The sequence below is a fragment of the Hydra vulgaris genome, chromosome 14 (assembly GCF_038396675.1).
Source record: "Hydra vulgaris chromosome 14, alternate assembly HydraT2T_AEP".
Taxonomy (NCBI): Eukaryota; Metazoa; Cnidaria; class Hydrozoa; order Anthoathecata; family Hydridae; genus Hydra; species Hydra vulgaris.
Genome location: NC_088933.1, coordinates 14,204,374 through 14,227,500, shown reverse-complemented (window position 1 = coordinate 14,227,500; position 23,127 = coordinate 14,204,374). Strand labels below are relative to the sequence as shown.

Here is a 23,127-nt window from a genome sequence, read left to right as displayed (position 1 = left end):
TTAAATTTTGTTAAAAAATACTTTTTGTATAAAATTGTTTAATCCTTTACACGGTAGGTAATTACATAATTTCTATTAGTAGCACCATGGAAGTAAAAAAGTAAAGGATTAGAAGGATTTTCCAAATAATTAAATATAATATATGTAGTTTTATTTATTTTATAAGTATGTATTTTTTATAATAAATTTAAAACTAAATATTAAAATTTTATAGAAATTTTATTTTTAAATTTAAAAAAATTAAATTTAAAAATAAAATTTCTATAACTAATTTTATTTCCATTTTTATAATGCGATAAAAACCTTTAATACTTTAATCGAAAAAACTATACATAAAACTTTATTCGCTAACACTTTTTCTTCGATAAATATTTTTTATTTTTTTGGAATTTTTTTATTTATTTTTTTGAAGAAGGAAAGAATCAGCAAAAATATATATTTATATTATCTTTTACTAAATTATAATTTTTTTTATTAATTTAAATCGTTTAGAACTATTTTTAATATTAATTTTATTAACAACAACGACTTTATTCAAAACATTGAACGTTGTTCAAAACTTTTAATGCTTAAACGTTTTAATAAGAAGTCACTTAAAAAGTTACATTTCGCTTTTGAAGTCATCGATTTTATCTTCTCTGTAAAGTTATTCTATTAAAGACGTCAAAATCTTTTTTACAAAAGACTTTTTACAAATAACTTTTTACAAACGACTTTTTATGAGCGACTTTTTAAAAACAACTTTTTACAAACGACTTTTTACAAGAGACTTTTTACAAAATCTTTTTTTGAAAAGACTTTTTACAAACGACTTTTTACAAATTACTTTTTATAAGAAATACTTATTAAAAGAAAAGTCTTAACAATAGGTTGTAAAAAAACGTAAAAAAAGTATATATTTTTTAAATTTAATTTTTAAGCTTATTATTGTTATTTTAATCTTTCTGTAAGACTTATTTTTGGCTGTTTATTTCTATCCGACTGGTTCAGACATATGATATATAATTCATAACAGAAGCTCTATATCTGAAATTAGTTTGAAACTTACCTGCTTGAACTCTTTCATCAGATCCAGGTGTCGGTCTTTGAGGTGTTATATTAAATTCGATGTGTTTCCTCCTTTTGAGTGAAAACTTCGGCGACATCGTTTGCAAATGGGTTTTTGATTATCAATGATATTCTCCTTGTCATCAGCCGCAAATCCAAAATATTTCCACACATGGCTCTTTCCTCCTTTTTTCTCAACAAGTGGATTTAGAGCTACCACATCAGCTGCACCACCGGTCGCCATTTCTCAGCAGTTTAATAAAGAGGACGCGCTACTGCACGCATGCGCATCAAGGAATTGGGTTTAAACGGGTCTTCGGTACTACCGGTACTTAAGAAAACTTGGTACCGTGACGTTTACATTTTTTTAGTACCAACTTGGTACTGAAGTACCGGGTCTTTTGACAACACTATATATATATATATATAATATGCAGATATATACAATATGAATATTATACCTACCTTGATGTCACCTGGTGGAAGGTCAAAGCAAAATGATTTATCCTCAAATACCACCTTGTAATACAGCACCATAGAAGTTTCAAGAACTTTTGCTTTATAGTATCTATAAATATAAATATATATCTGCATCTATATATATATAGTATATATTTATATATAGTATGTATGTATATATATATATATATATATATATATATATATATATATATATATATATATATATATATATATATATATACACACACACTATCCTCCAAAACATTAACAACCAAATAAAATAATTTTTTTTTTTACTTCCATTACTAATTACAGCAATTTTGTTTTTAATTATGTTTTAAATGAAAAAAATGGTACATAAAAAGATTTGTACATAATAAGACTACTTGAAAATGAATAAAGGTGTTTTTTTGCTTCTATTCGTATTTTGATGCAAAAAGGTGGCTTCCAAAACATTAGCAACTTTTTTATAACTACTCTAAAAAACTCATAAAAAATCATCCTCACAAGAATTCCTTTGTGTGGAATAATGTCCAAGGAAATTATAGTGCTGTAATCATTAATGCTTACCCAATGAGAATCAACTATTGGTTCCTCGTGTTGATAACAATATGCCTCTTTTATAGACATTTCATCAAGACATTGACACCAAAAACACCTCTAAACTTGATAAAGAATGATTTGAAACAAATCAAATTGAAATAATGAAATGGCCAGCTCAATCACCTGACCTCAACCCAATTGAAAATTTATGGTACCAAGTTGAACTTTCCCTAAAACACAAAGGACCCTTCAAAAATGCTGATGAGCTATATAAAGGTATTAAAACCACATGAAATAAGATTACACAAGAAAAAATTAATAAATTCATTGAGTCTATGCTGAGAAGATGTTCCATGATCCAAAAAAGTAAAGGATATGCCATTAACTATTGATTTTAGCATTTTTTATAGTGGTTACAAAAACGTTGCTAATGTTTTGGAAGCCACATTCTTGCATTAAAATACCAATTTAAGCAAAAAAAAACACGTTTATCATTTTTAAGTAGTATTTTATGTACAAATCTTTTTTCTTATATATAATATTAACCATTTTTTAATTTAAAATATAATTAAAAAAAAAAAATGCTGTAATTAGTAATCCAAGTAGAAAAACTATTTTTAAAAATTTGGTTGCTAATGTTTTGGAAGACAGCATGTGTGTGTGTGTGTATATATATATTAGCGATGTGCCACCAGCAAAGGCCAATTGAGGCTAATGATAGGGTTTAATGTTTTTTTTTTGTTTTTTTGTTATTTCACCTCCCCAAGGCCCAGAGGGCCACTACAGATAAGGAGGCTACTTATTGTGGTTATAGCCCTCTCTCAACTCTATAACTCCGAAACACGAACCTTGACAAACAAGGCCGCTGCGCAGAGAAACAAGTTGAGTGCGGTACTACCAGGGACGTGGTGGGGATCGAACTCGGATCCTCTCGCTTATGTAGCGAGCGCTCTACCACTACACCACTACCGCATATGTATGTATATAAAGGTAATATCTTGATATTAGGTATGCAATTTGCATATATAAGGTGTGCCAATGCACCAGTTTGGTTCGGCTTATTAGCCTATGCCCATTAATCAACCAATGTCATTGGCCGATTAATCGGCCAATAGTTAAGCCGATTAATTAGTTGCTGATTACCAATAGCATAAGCTAGTAGGTCGAATCACTTCTGATGAATAGGTACATGTTAAATATGTAATTTAAATCCTTAATATTATTATAATACCCCTAAATAAATCCATTAAACCCATTATTAGCCACAATCGGTATATGCCATCGGTGCATCACTAATATCCATATATACACACACACACACACATATATATATATATATATATATATATATATATATATATATATATATATATATATATATATATATATATATATATATATATACAGTCATGGACAAAAGTTTGCGACCACTGCAATTTTTTAAGAAAAACACTCAAAATTTAGAAAAACAAGTAGTAAATCATAAATCAGTACATACATTTTGAATGTTTATTCACACTATACAGGTTAAACAGCATGTCTATTCATATTTTAGTATTTACAATGAAATCCTTTATTATTGAGAATATTTTCAATACGTCCTGGCATCGATTCACACAGTTTCTTGCAATAGTCCGGCGTAATCTCCTGCACCCACACGTATTTAATCCAGATGATGAGGTCATCTTCAGAACTTGGGCTATGTGCAGCAATCTTCTGCTTCATTACAGTCCAAACATTCTCAATAATATTGAGATCTGGACTGTTGCCTGGCCAAGGTTCCAGTAGCGGGATGTTTTCAGAATGCAGCCAGTCCTTAACAGCCTTGGTACCATGACAGGGTGCGCCATCATGCTGGAAATGAGTGATGTCATGTATTGGTACAAATGGTGGCAGCTTATCCATTAGTATACTCAAGTAAACAGCACCATTGATCGTTGTATTTTTAGGCATAATCCAAATGTCGGCACGACCGCTACCAGAGACTGCTCCCCAAACCATAACTTTTGGAGCCTGTTTGACTGTTGGTATAACGTACTTTGGATTATGCCTCTGATTTGGTGGGCGTCTGACATGTCTACAAAATGAGTAGAATTGCGTGAATGTTGTCTCATCTGAAAACATCACTTGTTTCCACTGGGCTGGTGTCCACTGCCTGTACTTTTGACAAAATGCTATGCGATCGCGAATATTCTTTGGTGAAAGCTTCGGCTTCCGTGCTGGTCGGTAAGATTTCAAGCCTGCATCAAATAATCGTCTGCGTATTGTCCAACTGTTTGGTTTCTTGGATGGTGATCCAGGAAGTTTGCCTCTAATGACACTTGAGGATGCTCTTGGTGATTTTTTTGCTACCTTTATTATAGCATTATCCATACGGTTGCTTGTAACCTTCGGGCGCCCAGCGCGTGAACGAGATTTAAAACTTTTCAGCTCTTGATTTCTCTTTACAGTAGCTACAACAGTGGAATGTGAAATACCGAGCTTTTTGGCTATCTGTCTTATAGAAATGTTCTCTTTGTACAAAATAACGACCTGAGCTCGCTTTTCAGATGTCAGTTCTTTACCGCGTACCATTTTAACTAGTACTGCTTCAAATAAGGTCTCAGTAATATAAAATGTTCCAAAATATTTCAGTTATATCTGAAAATAAACATTTAAACATCAATTTTAGACTCTGATTACAATTAGCACAAATTGGTACAAAATTGTAGCACTAAAGTAGCCCAAAAGCAATTCAGAGTAGAATACATTAAAAAATATGCGAAAATCACAGTGGTCGCAAACTTTTATATATATATATATATGTATATATATATATATATATATATATATATATATATATATATATATATATATATATATATATATATATATATATATATATATATACATATATATATATATATACATATATATACACACAGTAGCGTTCAAAAGTAACCGGACAAGAGCATAACTTGAGATAACTTTTGAATGAAAAGTCTAATTTCTTTCAAATTTTTACTGAAATGTCAAAAAATTGATTACAAATCTAAAAACAAATAAATTTTTACTAAATCTAAGCAATCTAATCTTAAAAGTTCATTCATACCCAAAGCAACAACTCTTGTGAAAACCTTTTTCAAAACAAAAGAAATTTGATTAATCGAATAGCCTTAGCAAAGTCCTGACCTTAATTCTATTGTATGTCTATGTAAGCTCATTGATCGATAAATTTCAGGTCGAAAACCAACAAGTAAACGTGATTTATTGAATACTCTGAAACAAGAAAGGGGAAAAATCAAAATTATTGTGATTATGAAGCTGGTGGACTCAATGCTTTGTCACTCTCAAGCAGTAATCAATGCTAAGGGCTTCCCGACGAAGTACTAAAGCAATTTACTTTAAAATAAAGCATTTTTAATTTTAAAAATGTTTAAAAAAAATCTAATTCAAGTTGTTTTTTTTCTGTCCGGATTACTTTTGCACGCGCATATTTTAATTAAATCAACTTTTAAGATTAGATTGCTTAGATTTAGTAAAAATTCATTTGTTTTTAGATTTGTAATCAATTTTTTGACATTTTAATGAAAATTTGAAAGAAATTGGACTTTTCATTCAAAAGTTATTTCAAGTTATGCTCTTGTCCGGTTACTTTTGCACACTACTGTATATTAGAAATTATGCTAATACTTTGAGTAAGTGCACTCCATTCAGCATATTATATAATAGGTTCAAATTTGTTTAACATGTAAAACAATTTTCTAAAAAATTTTTTGATTGTCTATAAATATTGATGGAAATATTCACACTGTTTTAAAAAGCTTAAACTTTCTTTTTTCATCAAGTTGCCTGGTTTTGTCTCAATGTGTCACAATTGTGAAAAAAAAAAAAAAAAAAAAAACTACCTTCCATTTTTATGCTTTGCCAAAACAAAATCTCCTGCGACAACAGAGGGTCGTTCCTTTATTTCTGATACCTGACATGTGAATACATAAAGTAATCCAGAAATAATTATAATTTTGTTTAACAAACAGGAAATATAAAACATGTTCAAGAACTTACTGTTTGTAGTTTTTGTCTAGCATGTTTTGGACATACAACTTCAATAAAAGTTGGCCAATCACCAAATCTTAAAGCAATGCCATTATGAAAGCTACAAGTAACATGAAACGATACTGCACATTTCCTACATTTACATTGAAGACAAGCACCCAAATGCTTCAATGAACTGCTATGTTGACTACAATACAGACATTTCTAAAAAAACAAACTAATTAAAAATAATTGAATTTAAAAAAACAAACTAATTAAAATAATTGAATTTAAATGACTTATTAAAACGACTGAATAAAATTCTTTCATAATTTACATAATTAAAAATTATTAGAAAAAAATTTAAATTTTCTAAAATAACTCTTTTCATTATTTTTTAGACAACAACAATTAAAACAATTAAAAAAAAAATTCAAAATCAAAATTCAAAAACAATAAAAAATAATTGATCAATTAATTAGTCAAATATTTAAAAAAAAAAAACTGTTATAAAAATAAAAAACACCATAAAAAATGTCAAAGTACGTTAAAATATAAATATATATACACATTTAAATTATACACAATATAATTATTCTTACAAATATTCAAAACAAGATTTATTTCAAAATTTATTATAAAAAAAATTTTTTGGTTTTGTAAAATAATAATAATAAATTTATATTCATTATAAAATAAGGTCTTAATTACATTTGAAACAACCAGGCAACCATTTTCTATATCATTTTTAAACCTTTAAACATGTTGTAATATTCATAAATTAAACCAATGTATAACATTAATGCAATCACAACCTGCAATACCATTAGAAAAAACTTTAATTAAAAGATAAAGTTACTTACTAACTTTTTTCTTTCAGGATCCAAGTTGGATATGTTTATTGGTCCTCTTGTAGTAATGTTAGTGAATGTAACATCTGGAAAAGCTATTGCACAAACAATATGGCACCATGCACCATCTGTAGTTCTTTTTAATGCACCCCCTTTTAAGTTGCATAAGCAACAACATATATTCTTTTCATCTATACTGTTTTGAAATACAGTTTCAAACTTTTTATAAGTATCATTCAAATTTAATGTTGCATTTATTACAGACATTGCATGCTGTTTTAAAAAAGAACATTTATCACAAACCCATTCACTATCTGCTTTTTCCACACCATAACAAACTTAAAAAAAGAAATAAACATGTATACCAGACAAAATAAATTTCAATACAAAAAATCATAAAAATTTGAAACAAAAGGTAGCATTCATGTTATCCAGGTTTTGAAAATCAAAAATATGAATTTCAAAGCAATCATGAATGTACCAATACCTCCAGCAAAAACATTAATTCCTTTTAATACAATTTGATAAAAAATCGGTGTTCATCAGATCACCAATATTTCTTAGATCAGCGCAAAAAATTAAGCTAGTGAGAAGAGGTCTTGGTGGCCTTGGAAAAGTGGAAGAATGAAAATAACAATAAATAATAAAAATAATAATAAAAAAATCCTTGTCAAAAGATTTAAATATAAAGTTTGTTTTTACCAGACTGAAAAGTGACGGACGGGAGGGATAATTTTAGTGGCAGAGAAATAATTCTAGTGGTGGAGGTATAATTTTATTAGTATAACAACAATGAAGATGAAATCAATCATCATAGATACATATAGCAATCCAAGAAAAATTTATGGTTCTACTAGACATACTATTTGATTAGAATAAATGGTGGCAGTTTCAACAAAATTGTTTCCTACCCATACAGTTCATCGTCAAAGTATTGATGGAATAAAATGAAATAAATTTGATACCCTGGTCAGCTCAATCAACAGATTTGAATCCACTTGACTCCATTTGGTTACAATGGGGAAAGAAAGATTCAAATAAGGTTCATAACTAGCTTAAAAACTTTTGGAGTTCTGATCTTGCAACAAATCTTGATTAATCAACGCAAAAAAGACATGTAGGCTGCGAATTTTTTTATTAACATGCTTTTGTTATGATTAGTAATTTTTCAAAATTAAATTGTAAAAATATGGAAAAGTAATTTTAAAATGACATGTTTTAGTATAACACCCTGGCACAAAATAAATTTAAAAACAATTTTTACGAAGTAAAAAATTGCTTGATATCTTCTTTATTTTTTATTTAAGATTGTAATCAAGACACTATAATTAATACAATATATAATTAATATGTGACAAAAAAAAACCCTAATCAATTTACTTAATTCTTCCGGTTACATTAATCAATCAAGTTGATGGAAACATAAACTTTATTATAAATATGTCTACAAAACTAAAGTAAGGTTCAAAAGTTAAAAAAAAAAAGATGCGCTACTTGTTTTCATTTCATGTGCACAACAAATAATAAAATAAACACACAAAAATAAACATTCCTCAAAAAGGTTATTTGACCATTCAATAAGTTACAAAAATAAAATACACAAGCCTTTATAAATTTGTCGTTATATTAGATAAAAAAATATATGGATAAACAGGCGTGTAAAGTTTTTTTAAATTTTACAATTTCTTAGTGTCTAAATTGATAAAATAAAAATAAAATTTGATGACAAAATAAAACTCACTGTTATGAACCTTAAGAAAGCATTCACTGCATTCAAGCAACACTGAATGTCTTGATTCTTTTTCACCAAATATATAGTCGAAAGAAACTTCTCTATTCATTTTTACAGATGGATTTTTTGTATAACATAACTCTGTTACTAATATGTTCTTTTCAACAGTTTGGTTCAAAATACCTGTTAATAGACTTTCTGACTAAAATAAATTAAAATGATAAAAATAATTTTCAGTAAGTTAATAAAAAAAAAAGCTAAAATTTTAAAGATAAAAAAAATAAAGATAAAGATAAAAATTTAATGTTAAAGAAATACAATTGGTAAAACACTACCATATTTATTATAACTCATTTACTAAAACAAACACAAACATTATCATGCAAACTTTTATAATCATGATTAAAACCAAAAATAAATAATTAGATCGCTTTGGCTAAAACATAATAGTGTGTTTATATTATTTTGATTGTAAGAAAAATCACTAATTACCTCATTATGAGTGATTCATTTTTTAAATCAAATTAACTATGTTAATTATGTAGAATAATTATGTTCTATAGTTATAATGAAAACTTTTGATTTGATTTTTAAAATTGATCTAAGACCATCATGGAATTCACAGAATGCAATCAGCGCTTCCGCAAGATAGAAAGCTAGTTACATGTGTTTGTTGAAGTGATTTTGTTTTGTTTTTATATTATTTTATACTACTATTATTATTCAAGTTTTATTTTATCGTTATTATTGCTTCATTGAATATTTTTTTAGACATTGATACAGCAGAGTGTACATACATAGATTAATTATCTAAGGATATGCGCAGGGGAGTGTACATAAACTGACTAAGGGGTCATTCCATGCCAAATGGACCAAAACTTTAGGATTTCAACATGGACCCCCTCAGATTTTGATGAAACAGTGGGTTTCTTATTATTAATGAGAAAAGCAATGCCTGAAAATTTCAGCATAAAATCTTTTGTGATTCATGAGATTATATGGTAGGCTTCCAAATTTTCAGAAATTTACTGATAAAATACAATTCAAGAAAAATTATAGACTTCTAAAAATGGCTGCGGCTAAAACTTAGGAAAATGTGCCTCCACTTCAAACCACCGGTAACCTAAGATCAACACTGGTTTTAATAAGATTTTTTTTTTTCTTCTAATTTATTAGACTTTATTACAGTGATTTCAGAAAAAAAAAAAGTGGGTACTTATGGGGAAGTTACAAAATCAGAACAATGAAAATTGCTCAAAATGCATTAAAAACATCAAAAATAAAGTTATGGTTGTAATTTAGTTTGTATTATAATTGTAATACAAAGTATGTATGAATTTAAAAGTATGAATTTAAAAGTAATCAGTACTAGAAATAAGTCTTTAATTAAGCCTGAATTAAACCCAGTTTTTAAATACCCTAGCTCTTTCCTTCCCCTCTCCTCCTCCCTAAATTTGATTTAAACCTAGTTTTTTAGCAAAAATTTATTTAAAAGATTCAATGTTTATATTATTGTTTATTACATATAAATATTCTTTATTACATAATCAACTTGTGCATTGTGTTGACAAGTCAACTCTTATAACTTGTTATAAGTTGTAATCTCAATTTGAAAATGATAATCAATTAAGTCAAATTCATAGGAAGGGGTGGAATAGTGAATGTATTGGAAAAATATTATAAAATTTATAGTCATGATATTAACTATTAGGTAAATTAGACTGAAAGTCTTTCTTTTCAATTTTACTTAATAGGTTACTAATAAGTTTTATATGAAAACATTAAAAACTAAATTTCAGTTTTTATATGTTTATGTTTAGTGGTGTGTTTGGGCATAAAGGTATTTCATACATCAGACATAAAACCAGACACATCATGAAAGGAGAAGTGTTCAATTACAACTTTTTTCTAAGTTCTGGGGAAAAATGTGAGTGTTTAAAAGTAAATGGAAAAAGTAAGTTTGGAAGCCTACGATATGATGAAATGTGAGTGTTAAAAAGTAAATGTTAAAAAGTAAATTTGGAAGCCTACGATATATAGAAACTAAAAAAATATGTCTTTTCACTTCTTACACTGCAGGCTTTGTATATTAACTCATCAAAAATCAACTTTTTATATTTGCAAACATATTTTTAGGTTTTTTAGGTAGCCATTATGGAAAAAATGTGACATTGGAGAATTCAATGTCAAAGTTTTTTTAAAGTAAGTGTAGAGTTGTACACAATAAAAAAAAATTAGAAGGTTTTCTGAAATTTTGTTTTTAAAACATAAAGCTTCAAAGTATGAACAAAACATGTTTTTGCTACTGAAGTTTTTATTTTTGAAAAAATCAGAAATTTCAAATGACCATATCTCATGAATCACAAAAGATTTTATGCTGAAATTTTCAGGCATTGTTTTTCTCATTAATAATAAGAAACCCACTAAGTTTCATCAAAATCTGAGGGGGTTCATGTTCGACCTTGGTCCAGTTGGTGTGGAATAACTCTAAGGGTTTTGGTTTGGGAAGTTAAAAATATATATATATTTTTAACTTCCCAAACCAAAACCCTTAGAGTCACTTTGAAAAGTTTAACCACTTGTTAAGTGGTTCTAAACTTTTTTCGGTACCTGTATATATAAATATATATATATATATATATATATATATATATATATATATATATATATATATATATATATATATATATATATATATATATATATACACATATATAAATATTTATATATACAGGTACCGAAAATTTTTCAATGTATGAAACTAATGTTGAACTTTGATGATAAATTATATATATATATATATATATATATATATATATATATATATATATATATATATATATATATATATATATATATATATATATATGACATGCTTTAATTAAAACCTAAAGGAATTTACATGGCATTCAATTGCATACGCATTAAGCGATCAATAAACAAACACACACAAATTGAGTAATTTAATGTCAAAGGATATTTAACAATATCAAATAAACTAATAAGTCTATATACCGTAAGCAGGTTTGTCATTTTATTATATCGAATTACAATTTTATTTCAATAATCTAGTATTTTCCAATGGGTAAAAGTAAAGAAATACCAATTGAAGTTCGTTCCCAAATTATTGCTTTATATAACCATACTTCCAAATCGCATAGGCAAATAGCGACTGTTATTGGAGCTTCCCATTGCTCTGTGACCAAGATTATTAGACTTTATAAAGAAACAGGGGAATTTACTTCAAGATCTCGAAGCGGCCGGCCGAAGGTTAATTCCTCGAGAACAGACTTAAGATTACGACGAGAGGCATTAAAGTCCACTTTAATAAGCGCAAGAGAGATTAAGGTAAGGTTGACTCTGACATGTGATCAAGTTAGTGAAAGAACCAAAGTCGGTTACAAAATAAATTTAAAATGCCAGCAAGGAAACCAATTAAAAAGCCCTTTTTAACAACAAAGATAAGAAAGGATAGAATTAGCTTTTGCAAGGAACATATTCATATTTGTAGAAATATATCAAAGATAATCTTGATAGAACCAAATGTACATCTACAGAACCCTTGAAAGATGAAATCAGACGAGTTTGATGTCTGGAAGCTAATAAAGATCAGTGTTCAAAGTTGGTTGAAAAGTATGCCTTGAAGACTTCATCTGATGATTAAAAACAAAGGATATCCATGTAAATATTGATAAAAATATTAACATTGCTTTGTTTAAATGTATTTATTAAAAAGTTTAAATGTTTAAAATCTATTTATTTTCATTTGAATTCAATACATTTGTGTGTGTTTGTTTATTGATTGCTTAATGTGTATGCAATTGAATGCGGTGTAAATTCCTTTAGGTTTTTTATTAAAGCATGCGATATATATATATAATTTATCATCAAAGTTCAATATTAGTTTCATACATTGAAAAAATAATGAAATTATGCAAAATTCTTATATATATATATTTATATATTTATTTATATATATATATATATATATATATATATATATATATATATATATATATACACATATATATATATAGAGAGAGAGAGAGAGAGAGAGAGAGAGAGAGAGAGAGAGAGTAGAAGGGTATAATAAGCACCTTATACCAAAATTGAAATACTTTCGAAAATAATTATGCCAGATCCGAAACCTTTATGAATAAACAATATTTAGGGATCACTACTCTTAATCCACTTAGATAATTGGACACAATTATCTAAGCGATTTTAATTATCTAAGAATTTTTTCTTAAAAACACAAGGTTGTTGCATGTTTGAGCTATAAAATAGTATAAATAATGTAATTTTTGAGAATGTATTATTTTTACTTTTGTCCACCACCTGGCCTAAATTAAAATTACAGCTGCAGCATTCTAATTTTATGCTGAATTTCTTTGAGGCAGACTTTTTGGTGTTTGGTTTAATTTCTGAAACAACAAAATAATTTTTTACAATTTTGAGGTTCTGATGTTTTATTCTTAGCAGTATTATGCAACATTATTAGGTGCAAATAAATAATTAGGTGTGGATTTTAACTTTCTGCAAGTATTGCTTTTTAGATCTGTTGACATTTGATGTATTGGTACATTTTTTTAGATTAACTTAATTTAGTGTTTGCTTTGTTTGATTCCAATTCATGTAATCATTAAAGATTCATAAGATGTAGGACATTTCGTCAACTTTTACTTAATTTTTGGCCCATGAGGTGACTTAAGCATTCCTGTCAATGTTACCCAAAACTGAAATATGCATTTTAAAAAAATGCTACAAAAAAAATCTTAAATGCTTAGAATTTAGAAACAACATCATAAAAACACATGTAAAATGTACCAGTTTTTAAACTTTTTAAACATAACAGTTTAAACATTAAAGTTTTACTATACTTTTGTTATAAATAGTTGTTTTTTTTTAATATAAATCTTAATTACTTCTTTTTTAAACTTTTATAAGAAGTTCAACATCGAAGATTTTTATATAATTATAAATTTAATACACAGCTGAAGATTTTATATGAAAGGCCCTCTGTGTTTATGGAGGATTAAATATTTGTATTTTTACTTATAGTTTTAAATTTTCTCTTTTGTTACCTGATTTTTGTTACATCTCTCTCAATAAAAAACAACAAAAACAAAAAACAACATATATATATATAATATATAAAAATATATATAAATATATTTAAATATATATAAAATATATAAAAAATATATATATATAAATATATTTTGAAAATAAATATATATATATATATATATATATAAAAATATATTTTGTGGCGTGAAAAATATTATAATCAACATGTTTTTACAAATATAAAATATAAAGGAATGGTTTTAATTGAAATTTTTGTAAATTATTATGTATTTGTTCATTTCTTTTATATTGCTTAAATCAAACAAGTGATTGATGCACATTATGTTAAGTTAGTGGCTTCTTGTTAGTTCTGGAAGAAACAAAACCTGGTTAACCCTTTACAGGCCAAATTATGACAAATTAATGTAAAAAATATTATTTTTTGTTATACTAACAATTTAAGTTCACAAAATAAGTTGTTGAAAAAAAAAATTCAAAATTTTGTAATTTTGGTCAAATTTGGGTTTGATGCCATATGGCATCATTGGTCAATAAAGATAATATCTGAAAACAAAGTTATAAAACATTTTTATTGAAATATATATAAACAGCAAAGGCAAAAAACTTTTTGTTCAAAAAGCATGTTTATTCTAATATATGTAAGCACTAAATACAGTTTTACTCAATTATGGAAGTCTACATAGCAGTTGCGATTGGCTAACAAGCAAAGGAAAACATTACATTTTGCACACATCATTCTGCTATAACTCTGACACAGCCTGCATCTTTTTTTATCTTTTTGTGGTTTTGGCCAGTGTTCTATATGATCATACCTAATATCATTATTAGGGATTGGTATGACTGGTTTCTTTCTATTCCTTTGTTGAACTTGCTTGATACCGCTAAGTTTAGCTGGTCTTCCCCTACCCTGGATTGCTTTTGATTTATTCGCTTGGATAAGAGCATTTGAAATATCTACTGTAAATTCTGCTAATGCTTGGCGTTTGTTGATTGGAAGACCTAATTGCTGATAATGCTGTTTATATGAGATCCAGGCATTCACTTTGGCCTCATCTACAAAATGCCAGAACACTTTGATGTACCATCTTCGTGTTTTTACTTCTGTGCGGCACAAGGCAATTAGCATATCTGCTAGATCTACACCTCCCATGCATTTATTGTATGCTGCCACTATATATGGGCAAGCAACGCTTTTTTTTTCTTTTGTTTTGCTGCACCAGCGGTATATGGTACTCAAAGGTGCTATGCCAAAACAGTTGGATACTAAATGAACAATACTATTGTCTAACCATTTTACAACAATTAGTGCAGAATTTTTATCAATATGATAATCAAGTGAACCTCTATCTTTTTTCTTGAGTTCTTTTGATGGTATTACTGGGCACCCATGTAAACGATTTGGTCTGATTGTGCCTGCAGCTTTTTTTCCAATACCTTTAAGGTATTGGATCAAATCAAGGGTGGAAAACCAATTATCAAAGAAAACAACTTTGTCTTCATGTTTCGGTAACTCCATGCACAAATACGCCACTGATTGAGCACTTACAGATAAATGACTATACTCTGCTGGTATTGTATTTTCCTTTCCAGCATAAAGGTAAAAATCATACATCATTCCAGACCGTCCAGCTCTGACCATGTTTTTAAAACCCCATTTACATGGTTTTTTAGGATTATATTGTCGTATCTTTGAGTATTTAGTTTTTGAAGGTATTATTTGTTCATCAATAGCATGGAAACGTTCAGGTTCTAAACTAATGCATTGTTTTTGGATCAACTCAATGACAGGTGCAATTTTAAATAACTTTCCACTATCTTCTGAAAAAGTTGTGTTGTCTACAAAGTGTAGATTTTGCCGCAATAGTTTATATCTGTTTCTCGGCATATTGTCAGCAATTAGAGGATATCGAAGAGAAGTGGACCAATAGCTACTGTAGGCAGGTAGTTTAACTAGCCCCATTAACATTTGCATCCCAATTAACATAGAAATTTCATCAAGAGTGGTGTTGATACACTTCCCTGATTTTTGTGTGCTGTACAAGTTTGTGTTTTCAACAATTAACTGCAATAACTCATCGGTAAAGAAATATTTGAAATATTGAAAAGGTGAGCTTATTTTATCTGGTATGTCCTTAAACTGATGTTCACATAAACTGGTATCGATATAATCTGAGTTCAGGTCTTTTTTTACCCATTGGTACTCATGTTTTTTTTTTAAAGCAGCTAGTGGTATATCATCATCATCACCATCATCGTCATCGTCATGATTATCATCAACATCAGCAGCAGCACAATTATCAGTGTTAACATTCTCATTGGCTAAAAACTCATCATCATCTGATAAATCTGATAAATCGGACACATCTCCATTAGTTACAAAATCTATCACATCAGCAACTGAATATTTTTCTCTCTGTGCCATATATATGTTATAGTGTCTATATAATAATTTTTTTAAACCTAAATATATTTATATAATATAGTAATATATATGTATTGCAATAACTTTAAATGAAACTAATAATTTCTATTATATATATCATAAATACAACTCCTTTTGGCCTATGACGCCATGTGGCATCATTTACTTTTGAAAATTTATAATACACCAAATAATGATCACTTTTTAACTAAAATACCCTCAAATAAATCTTTATTATTTATATTGTTAATATCATTTAGTAAAGTATTTTATAAATGTGTTATCTAAATACAAAATGAAAAAACAAAAAATGAGATATTTGAGTTTTTACATCTTTCCTCTACTACAATAATAAACCTTGTGTTTACTTCTTACAAAGTATGTTCTACCATTATGAAAAGTTTTAGCGTGTGTACACTTCGGTGTTGAATAACAAACAAAAGCATTCTCCTTCTTATAGGCTTTAGTAAGCTATAGAAGAACTCCTAAAGTCAATGAAGCCTTATGGCATCACTGGCCCATAAAGGGTTAAATAAGATAACAACTTACAAAACTGTTAAAAAGTTAGAACTATTTTGCTCTAATGTGCCTCTAAAAACAACAACAAAAAATGACCAGCTGCATGCTGATTATTTTTCTGCTATTCTTACACACTATTTGCTGACTGTAATCTACTATTAATTTATTTAATTTATAAGAAAATAATATTTCGAATAAGATTTAAATAAGATATAAAAGTATTTTATATCTTACTTAATGATTTCTTTTTTATTTAAAATATCTATACATCACTGCTAAATTCCTGTTGTAATTAGTGGTTGTTTTTTAATAATTATATTGTACTTTATCAAAATTTATTTTTCTAGTTTTATCTGATGATTTATAAAACGAATTAAAATATTAAAGTTTAAATCATAATCTTTAATAAAAATATAAAAATATAAAATAATAAAAATAATAGTAAAAATAATAATATGGTTTTACAATAAGATTTTATATCATAATTTAAGATCATTATAAATATTTATTATTGAAAAACATCTATTGAGTTTAGTGATCAAAAGAGAGTTTTATGGTTTTTAAAAAGCTAATATTTTTAAGACCAGAAGCATTTCCACATATCGCAATTCATGATCACTTAATTCAAGTCTTGTAGTCTATTTTTAATACAAATAAAAATGCAGTGCCTTATGCTACTTGGTATGCACTTTTTCACTTTACTTTACTAGTAAGGATAAAAGATGTCAAAATAGCCACAAAGACATATAGCACTCATATATGCTAATGCATAAATGTTCAAATTATGTAAACATGCCCAACATCAGAAAAATAATTTTAGTTATTATATTAAATACAACAACTATTCAAATATTGGTGGTCTGTATGTGCATCTTATTTATGGTCTAGAACATGTATCAGGCCTTGCCATTAACATAAAATGCAAAAAGCATAATGCAATGTAATAGAATTCTTTTTATTTAATATTTTTATTGTCTCTGGAAATAAAGTTTTTTTAACAACTTTAATTTACAAAATTACCACAAAACTAGTTTATACATATTATTTATACATATTTCATTTATCTAAATTCATTTTTATTTAAATATACTTCACTTATCTAAATATATTTCATTTATCTAAATACATTTAATTTATCTTATAATATTTATATTTTATTTTTATCTAAATATATTTCATTTTTTATCTAAATACATATTTCATTTTTAACTAAATATATTTCATTTATCAGAATATATTTCATTTATCTAAATATATTTCATTTACCTAAATATGTTTCACTTATCTTAATATATTTCATTTAATTAAATATATTTCATATATCAAAAACCACTTTAAACTTTATATAAAAAACTATTGTCATAAAACATTTACCTTAGCATTTTCACAAAAACATGGACAATCTCAAGACATAATAAGTAAGATTGAAATACTAAGCTTATTGTGTTCCCACACTCTCTCTATTCCTTTGCTTGTTGATCTAACCAACTATTAAAATTTAACTTCAGAATACTTTTGAACAAAAAATATTTAAAACATTTAATAAAAATTTATTAAATTTCTCTTATTTAATACATTGCAATAGAAAGTTTCTACTTTGGAAAAGTATTTTTAAGAAGAGAAAAGTGAAAAAAATCTATTGAAAAAGTATTTTTTACAACCTAAATAGGTTTACAAAGAACATTTCCTCTAATACATCTCTTGAATCTAATAACCGCACCCTTTCTGTCATCCCAAAGAAACAGATTAACCCACTGCTTGACATCCAAATTGCTCCTGATTATTTTGCAAAAGTTGTTTCTCACTTAAACTCATCTACAGCTTGTGTTTAACAAGACATTTAATAGTTAAGACAAAAACATTTTTATGAATCACCAAAAAAATACTAAATAAGAAAATAAAAATAAAAATAAATTGTCAATGTTACCCAAAACTGAAATATGCATTTTAAAAAAATGCTACAAAAAAAATCTTAAATGCTTAGAATTTAGAAACAACATCATAAAAACACATGTAAAATGTACCAGTTTTTAAACTTTTTAAACATAACAGTTTAAACATTAAAGTTTTACTATACTTTTGTTATAAATAGTTGTTTTTTTTTAATATAAATCTTAATTACTTCTTTTTTAAACTTTTATAAGAAGTTCAACATCGAAGATTTTTATATAATTATAAATTTAATACACAGCTGAAGATTTTATATGAAAGGCCCTCTGTGTTTATGGAGGATTAAATATTTGTATTTTTACTTATAGTTTTAAATTTTCTCTTTTGTTACCTGATTTTTGTTACATCTCTCTCAATAAAAAACAACAAAAACAAAAAACAACATATATATATATAATATATAAAAATATATATAAATATATTTAAATATATATAAAATATATAAAAAATATATATATATAAATATATTTTGAAAATAAATATATATATATATATATATAAAAATATATTTTGTGGCGTGAAAAATATTATAATCAACATGTTTTTACAAATATAAAATATAAAGGAATGGTTTTAATTGAAATTTTTGTAAATTATTATGTATTTGTTCATTTCTTTTATATTGCTTAAATATTTTGCAAAAGTTGTTTCTCACTTAAACTCATCTACAGCTTGTGTTTAACAAGACATTTAATAGTTAAGACAAAAACATTTTTATGAATCACCAAAAAAATACTAAATAAGAAAATAAAAATAAAAATAAATTGTGATGATATGGAAAACAATAGAATAAGTATTCACATTCACATGTATTTTATATATAGCAATTACATATATAAAAATATATAAATAATACAAATTATTTAAACACGCTTAAACTAAAATATACACAAAAAGTGTTCACTCTTATACCATTTTTACTAAAATGCATATTTACATAATAATGTACTAAACAATTTTGATCAAAAAAATGCAAACAGCACATAATTATGCATACTTACATCATTTTGACTAAAATAAATGCAAACAGCACATTTAACAGCAGAAGAACTAACAAACCGATTGTAAGCAATTTCACCATTTATATCAAAAGGTTGATGACCCCAAACCAATGGCATAGAAATAGAACCTTAAATAAATAAAAGAAATGCACTAATCACCTGATGTTTTAATAAATCCTTGACCTTTTTGCTAACATTCGTTTAAAAATTAACAATCATTTAACAATCGTTGTTTATTTAATAATATCTAAATTTCAACTTTTAGAGATTATAAAGATTTAGAAACTAGAATTTAATAATAATAAGAATAAGAATAACAAAAGCAAACAAACAAATAAAGAGGGGGTAAAACAGAGAAAGAGGAGGAAAAACAGGGTTTCATTTTAAAGTAAAAATAAAATTATGTTCTTTCTTTAATTTTGATCTTTAGACAACATTTGAGTTTTATTGTTATTACTTATTAGGAGCCTATTATTTTGATTTAAATATTTTTAGAAACTCTGCTATAAAAATTTATTAGTTTGAGTCAAAATATGACTATTAATGAATTTACTTAAACTATTTAGAAAAATTCAGATTTTATATTTAAAAAAAAAGAAAAGTTAAAAACAAAAAAATTATTTGTATTTTCAATGCTTCCATGACATTTAAAAAAACCATAATTTCCTCAAACATTAATCAGGAATTTAAATGTTTGTATAACTTTTAAATAAATCTTTTATAAATATTTTATTCCACAACAAAATATTTCAAAATGTATTTTGAGCTGTATAGAGAAGTTCTCGAAGCATTTCAAAAGCATCTTCTAATTAAACATCAAATAGGCATGACAGGGCTTTGATGTTAATGCTATCTTCAACTTAATCATCATTGTTTTTTAAATTATTGCCTTAAATCTGAGCAATGATTTCAGCATCAATACCTGTGAACCTGTTGGTTACATTTGCTACAAATGTTGGTTACAATAGCTGTGAACCTGTTGGTTACATTTGTTACAAATGTTGGTTACATTTGGTTACAAAAGCTGTGAGCCTGTTGGTTACATTTGTTTAGCTTGCATCGCAATCTAAACCAATGTACGATTCCGATGAGAGATCTTCTTGGATGGCACTAAGATCTAACTCTTGAAAACAGTTGAGTTCTTCTTTTAAAGGTTTAAAAAGATGATCATATCAGCTTCTACAATATGCTCGTTTCTTTTGCTGATACCACCTTTTTTAAAGCAATTGACGACAGTCTTCTTTGACACAGCATTAAAGAAGAAACATGATTTTTTATTGCTTGAATGATAGAAATTTTTTGGCAGGGGTTTGTTATTATCAACACCTTTGATACACAGACGTACAGTGACAATAGTGAGTTTTAAGACGTCATAAAACCCTTTGATCAATGAAATATCAGGTTGATGTTGCTTAGCCCCCTATGTGGATGGGAAGTTATCCACCAGGAGTGCTACTTTCCTGTCCTGAGCACAAAAAGATGAGTCAAGCTTTATTAACCAAATGTAAAAAAGTCTCTGGTCATCTGATTTTTAAGCTGATTCTTATATGTGCAAGTGAGTTACTTAATGTGTTTGATGTGGGGTTTTAGATTTTCTAATAACAAACACAGGTAATTTTTCTCTCATTGCACTCCCTGCTGCCATGCCTGTTAGTTTGACTTTCTCCTGAAATATTTTTCTTGTGATAAATGGTACATTTTGTTTGGTAGGCACTGGTAAAAGAGTCCAAACTTATCGACATTGAAAATGTTTTCAAGTTAATTTGAAAGCAATGTTGGAAGTAGGGCTGTCGAAAAATGTAAAAATGCCTGCCCAGATACCTGTTGAATAAATGGGCGGGTACACATTAAAAAAATAGTACTTTTTATAAAAGTTGTTCTTATATACAGCCAATAAAAACTTTCAACGATTCAACTTATTATATATGTTCTTTTTCTAAATTTCATTTTACTTGATGTGGTTTAAGGGGCTTGGTAATAAGTCAAACTATGTCTTTTTGTTGCCCGTGCTATTTGTATTTATATTATGTTTTACAGCTTGAATAAATTTATAGGGATAAAAAAAAAAAAAAAGTGTTCAGATTACACAAACCCCAATTATGGTTTAGAAATAAAGATGCATGCTGTCAATTAACCACATGCGCAGCAGACAAGCATATTCTGATGGTACTGCAGTTGCATGTATGGACATGCTTCTGCATGCTAAAATAGCATAATTAAATCTTTTATCTTTTAAATTTTGAAAGACTTTTGTCTGAGAGGAACAGAATAATTGAATTTTAATCACATGTTCGAAAAATTCAATGCTGGTACATGTGTATCTGTTTATGTTTAAATTGAACAAGATTTGACAAAATTTAAATGACTTTTCTTTCCAATTATGAAATCAACAGAAGCTTTAAAATCTAGCTTTTCTAATACTTCTGCAAATTTTAGTGCCTTTTCTTTCATTAAGGTGCTATCAATTATTATTTGTTGACTTCTTTTTGCGAAGAACCACATGAATATGGCCTTGTCTACATTTTTGAAATTATTCAATCAAGTTTCTTCTGTTTAGATTTTGTGCCAGTTTTTTCCAGAAAGGTTTATAATTTATTTTTAACCTAGGTTGATATTGTGTTCTTTGGGACACCATACTTTATAAAAAAAATGCATAAATTCATAAAAAAATCGAATTTTAAAAAATTTCATAGCAATACTTTTCAAAATTAGGAATTTTCAAAAATTAATCTTATTAAAACTGTTAAAAAGTTTGAGATAAACAAGAGGATATTGCCCCTGGACCCAAAAATTCGAGATAGTGAGAGGATTTTAACCCTAATGAGTATGTAATTTCCATGGTACCGCAAAAAAAGTACAAGATACATAAAAGTTTGAGTTATCAAGTATTTGAGATATTGAGAGTCAGTTGTATATCAATAGAGTTTGGAACTACAGGAATTACTATATCAATAGAGTTTGGACCAAATAAATGTCAACACAAATAATGTATGAAACTCATCAGTTAAAAAAAGCTAAAAGCTCATAACCTGTTGTTATATTATTTTTTATATATTATTATTACTAATATTATTATTACATTGTTATATTGCTTTATCATATATTATTATTATTATTATTATTATTATTATTATTATTATTATTATTATTATTACTAATTATTATTACCATTATATATTTATACTATATACTGTTATTAGTTATATTTTTTATTTTATATTTTTTCTAGTTATATTTCTTTCTCTTTTTTATGGTAAAAAAATTCTATAAAAAAGAGAAAGAGAAAAAATATTTGTTTGCTGTTGTTTTGTCTTGGTGGAGGGTGGAGTGAAGATTATTAAGTGCATAGCAAATGATTCATAGTTAAAAATATTTCTAATATTTAATGAATGGTTCAGTGTAGATTAGCATTTGTGTTTTAATTGAATTTAAATTTAATGATTGGTTAACATAATAAAAATTGATATATAACAGTTTATTTTACAGTATTTTACA

At 26.8% G+C, this 23,127-nt stretch overlaps 1 protein-coding gene across 1 annotated transcript in view; it reads right to left on the bottom strand.

Annotated features, from left to right (window-relative positions):
- LOC100210028 (lysine-specific demethylase 4A) overlaps positions 1-23,127 on the bottom strand; it is a 94,018-nt gene that overhangs the window by 11,632 nt on the left and 59,259 nt on the right. Inside the window, exons 12-17 of the mRNA XM_065818480.1 lie at positions 19,633-19,760; positions 8,659-8,851; positions 6,930-7,255; positions 6,097-6,291; positions 5,940-6,010; positions 1,513-1,615 (exon numbers count right to left, since the gene is read on the bottom strand). Of these exons, the coding sequence (XP_065674552.1) occupies positions 1,513-1,615; positions 5,940-6,010; positions 6,097-6,291; positions 6,930-7,255; positions 8,659-8,851; positions 19,633-19,760 (1,016 nt within the window). The remainder of the gene's footprint in view (positions 1-1,512; positions 1,616-5,939; positions 6,011-6,096; positions 6,292-6,929; positions 7,256-8,658; positions 8,852-19,632; positions 19,761-23,127) is intronic.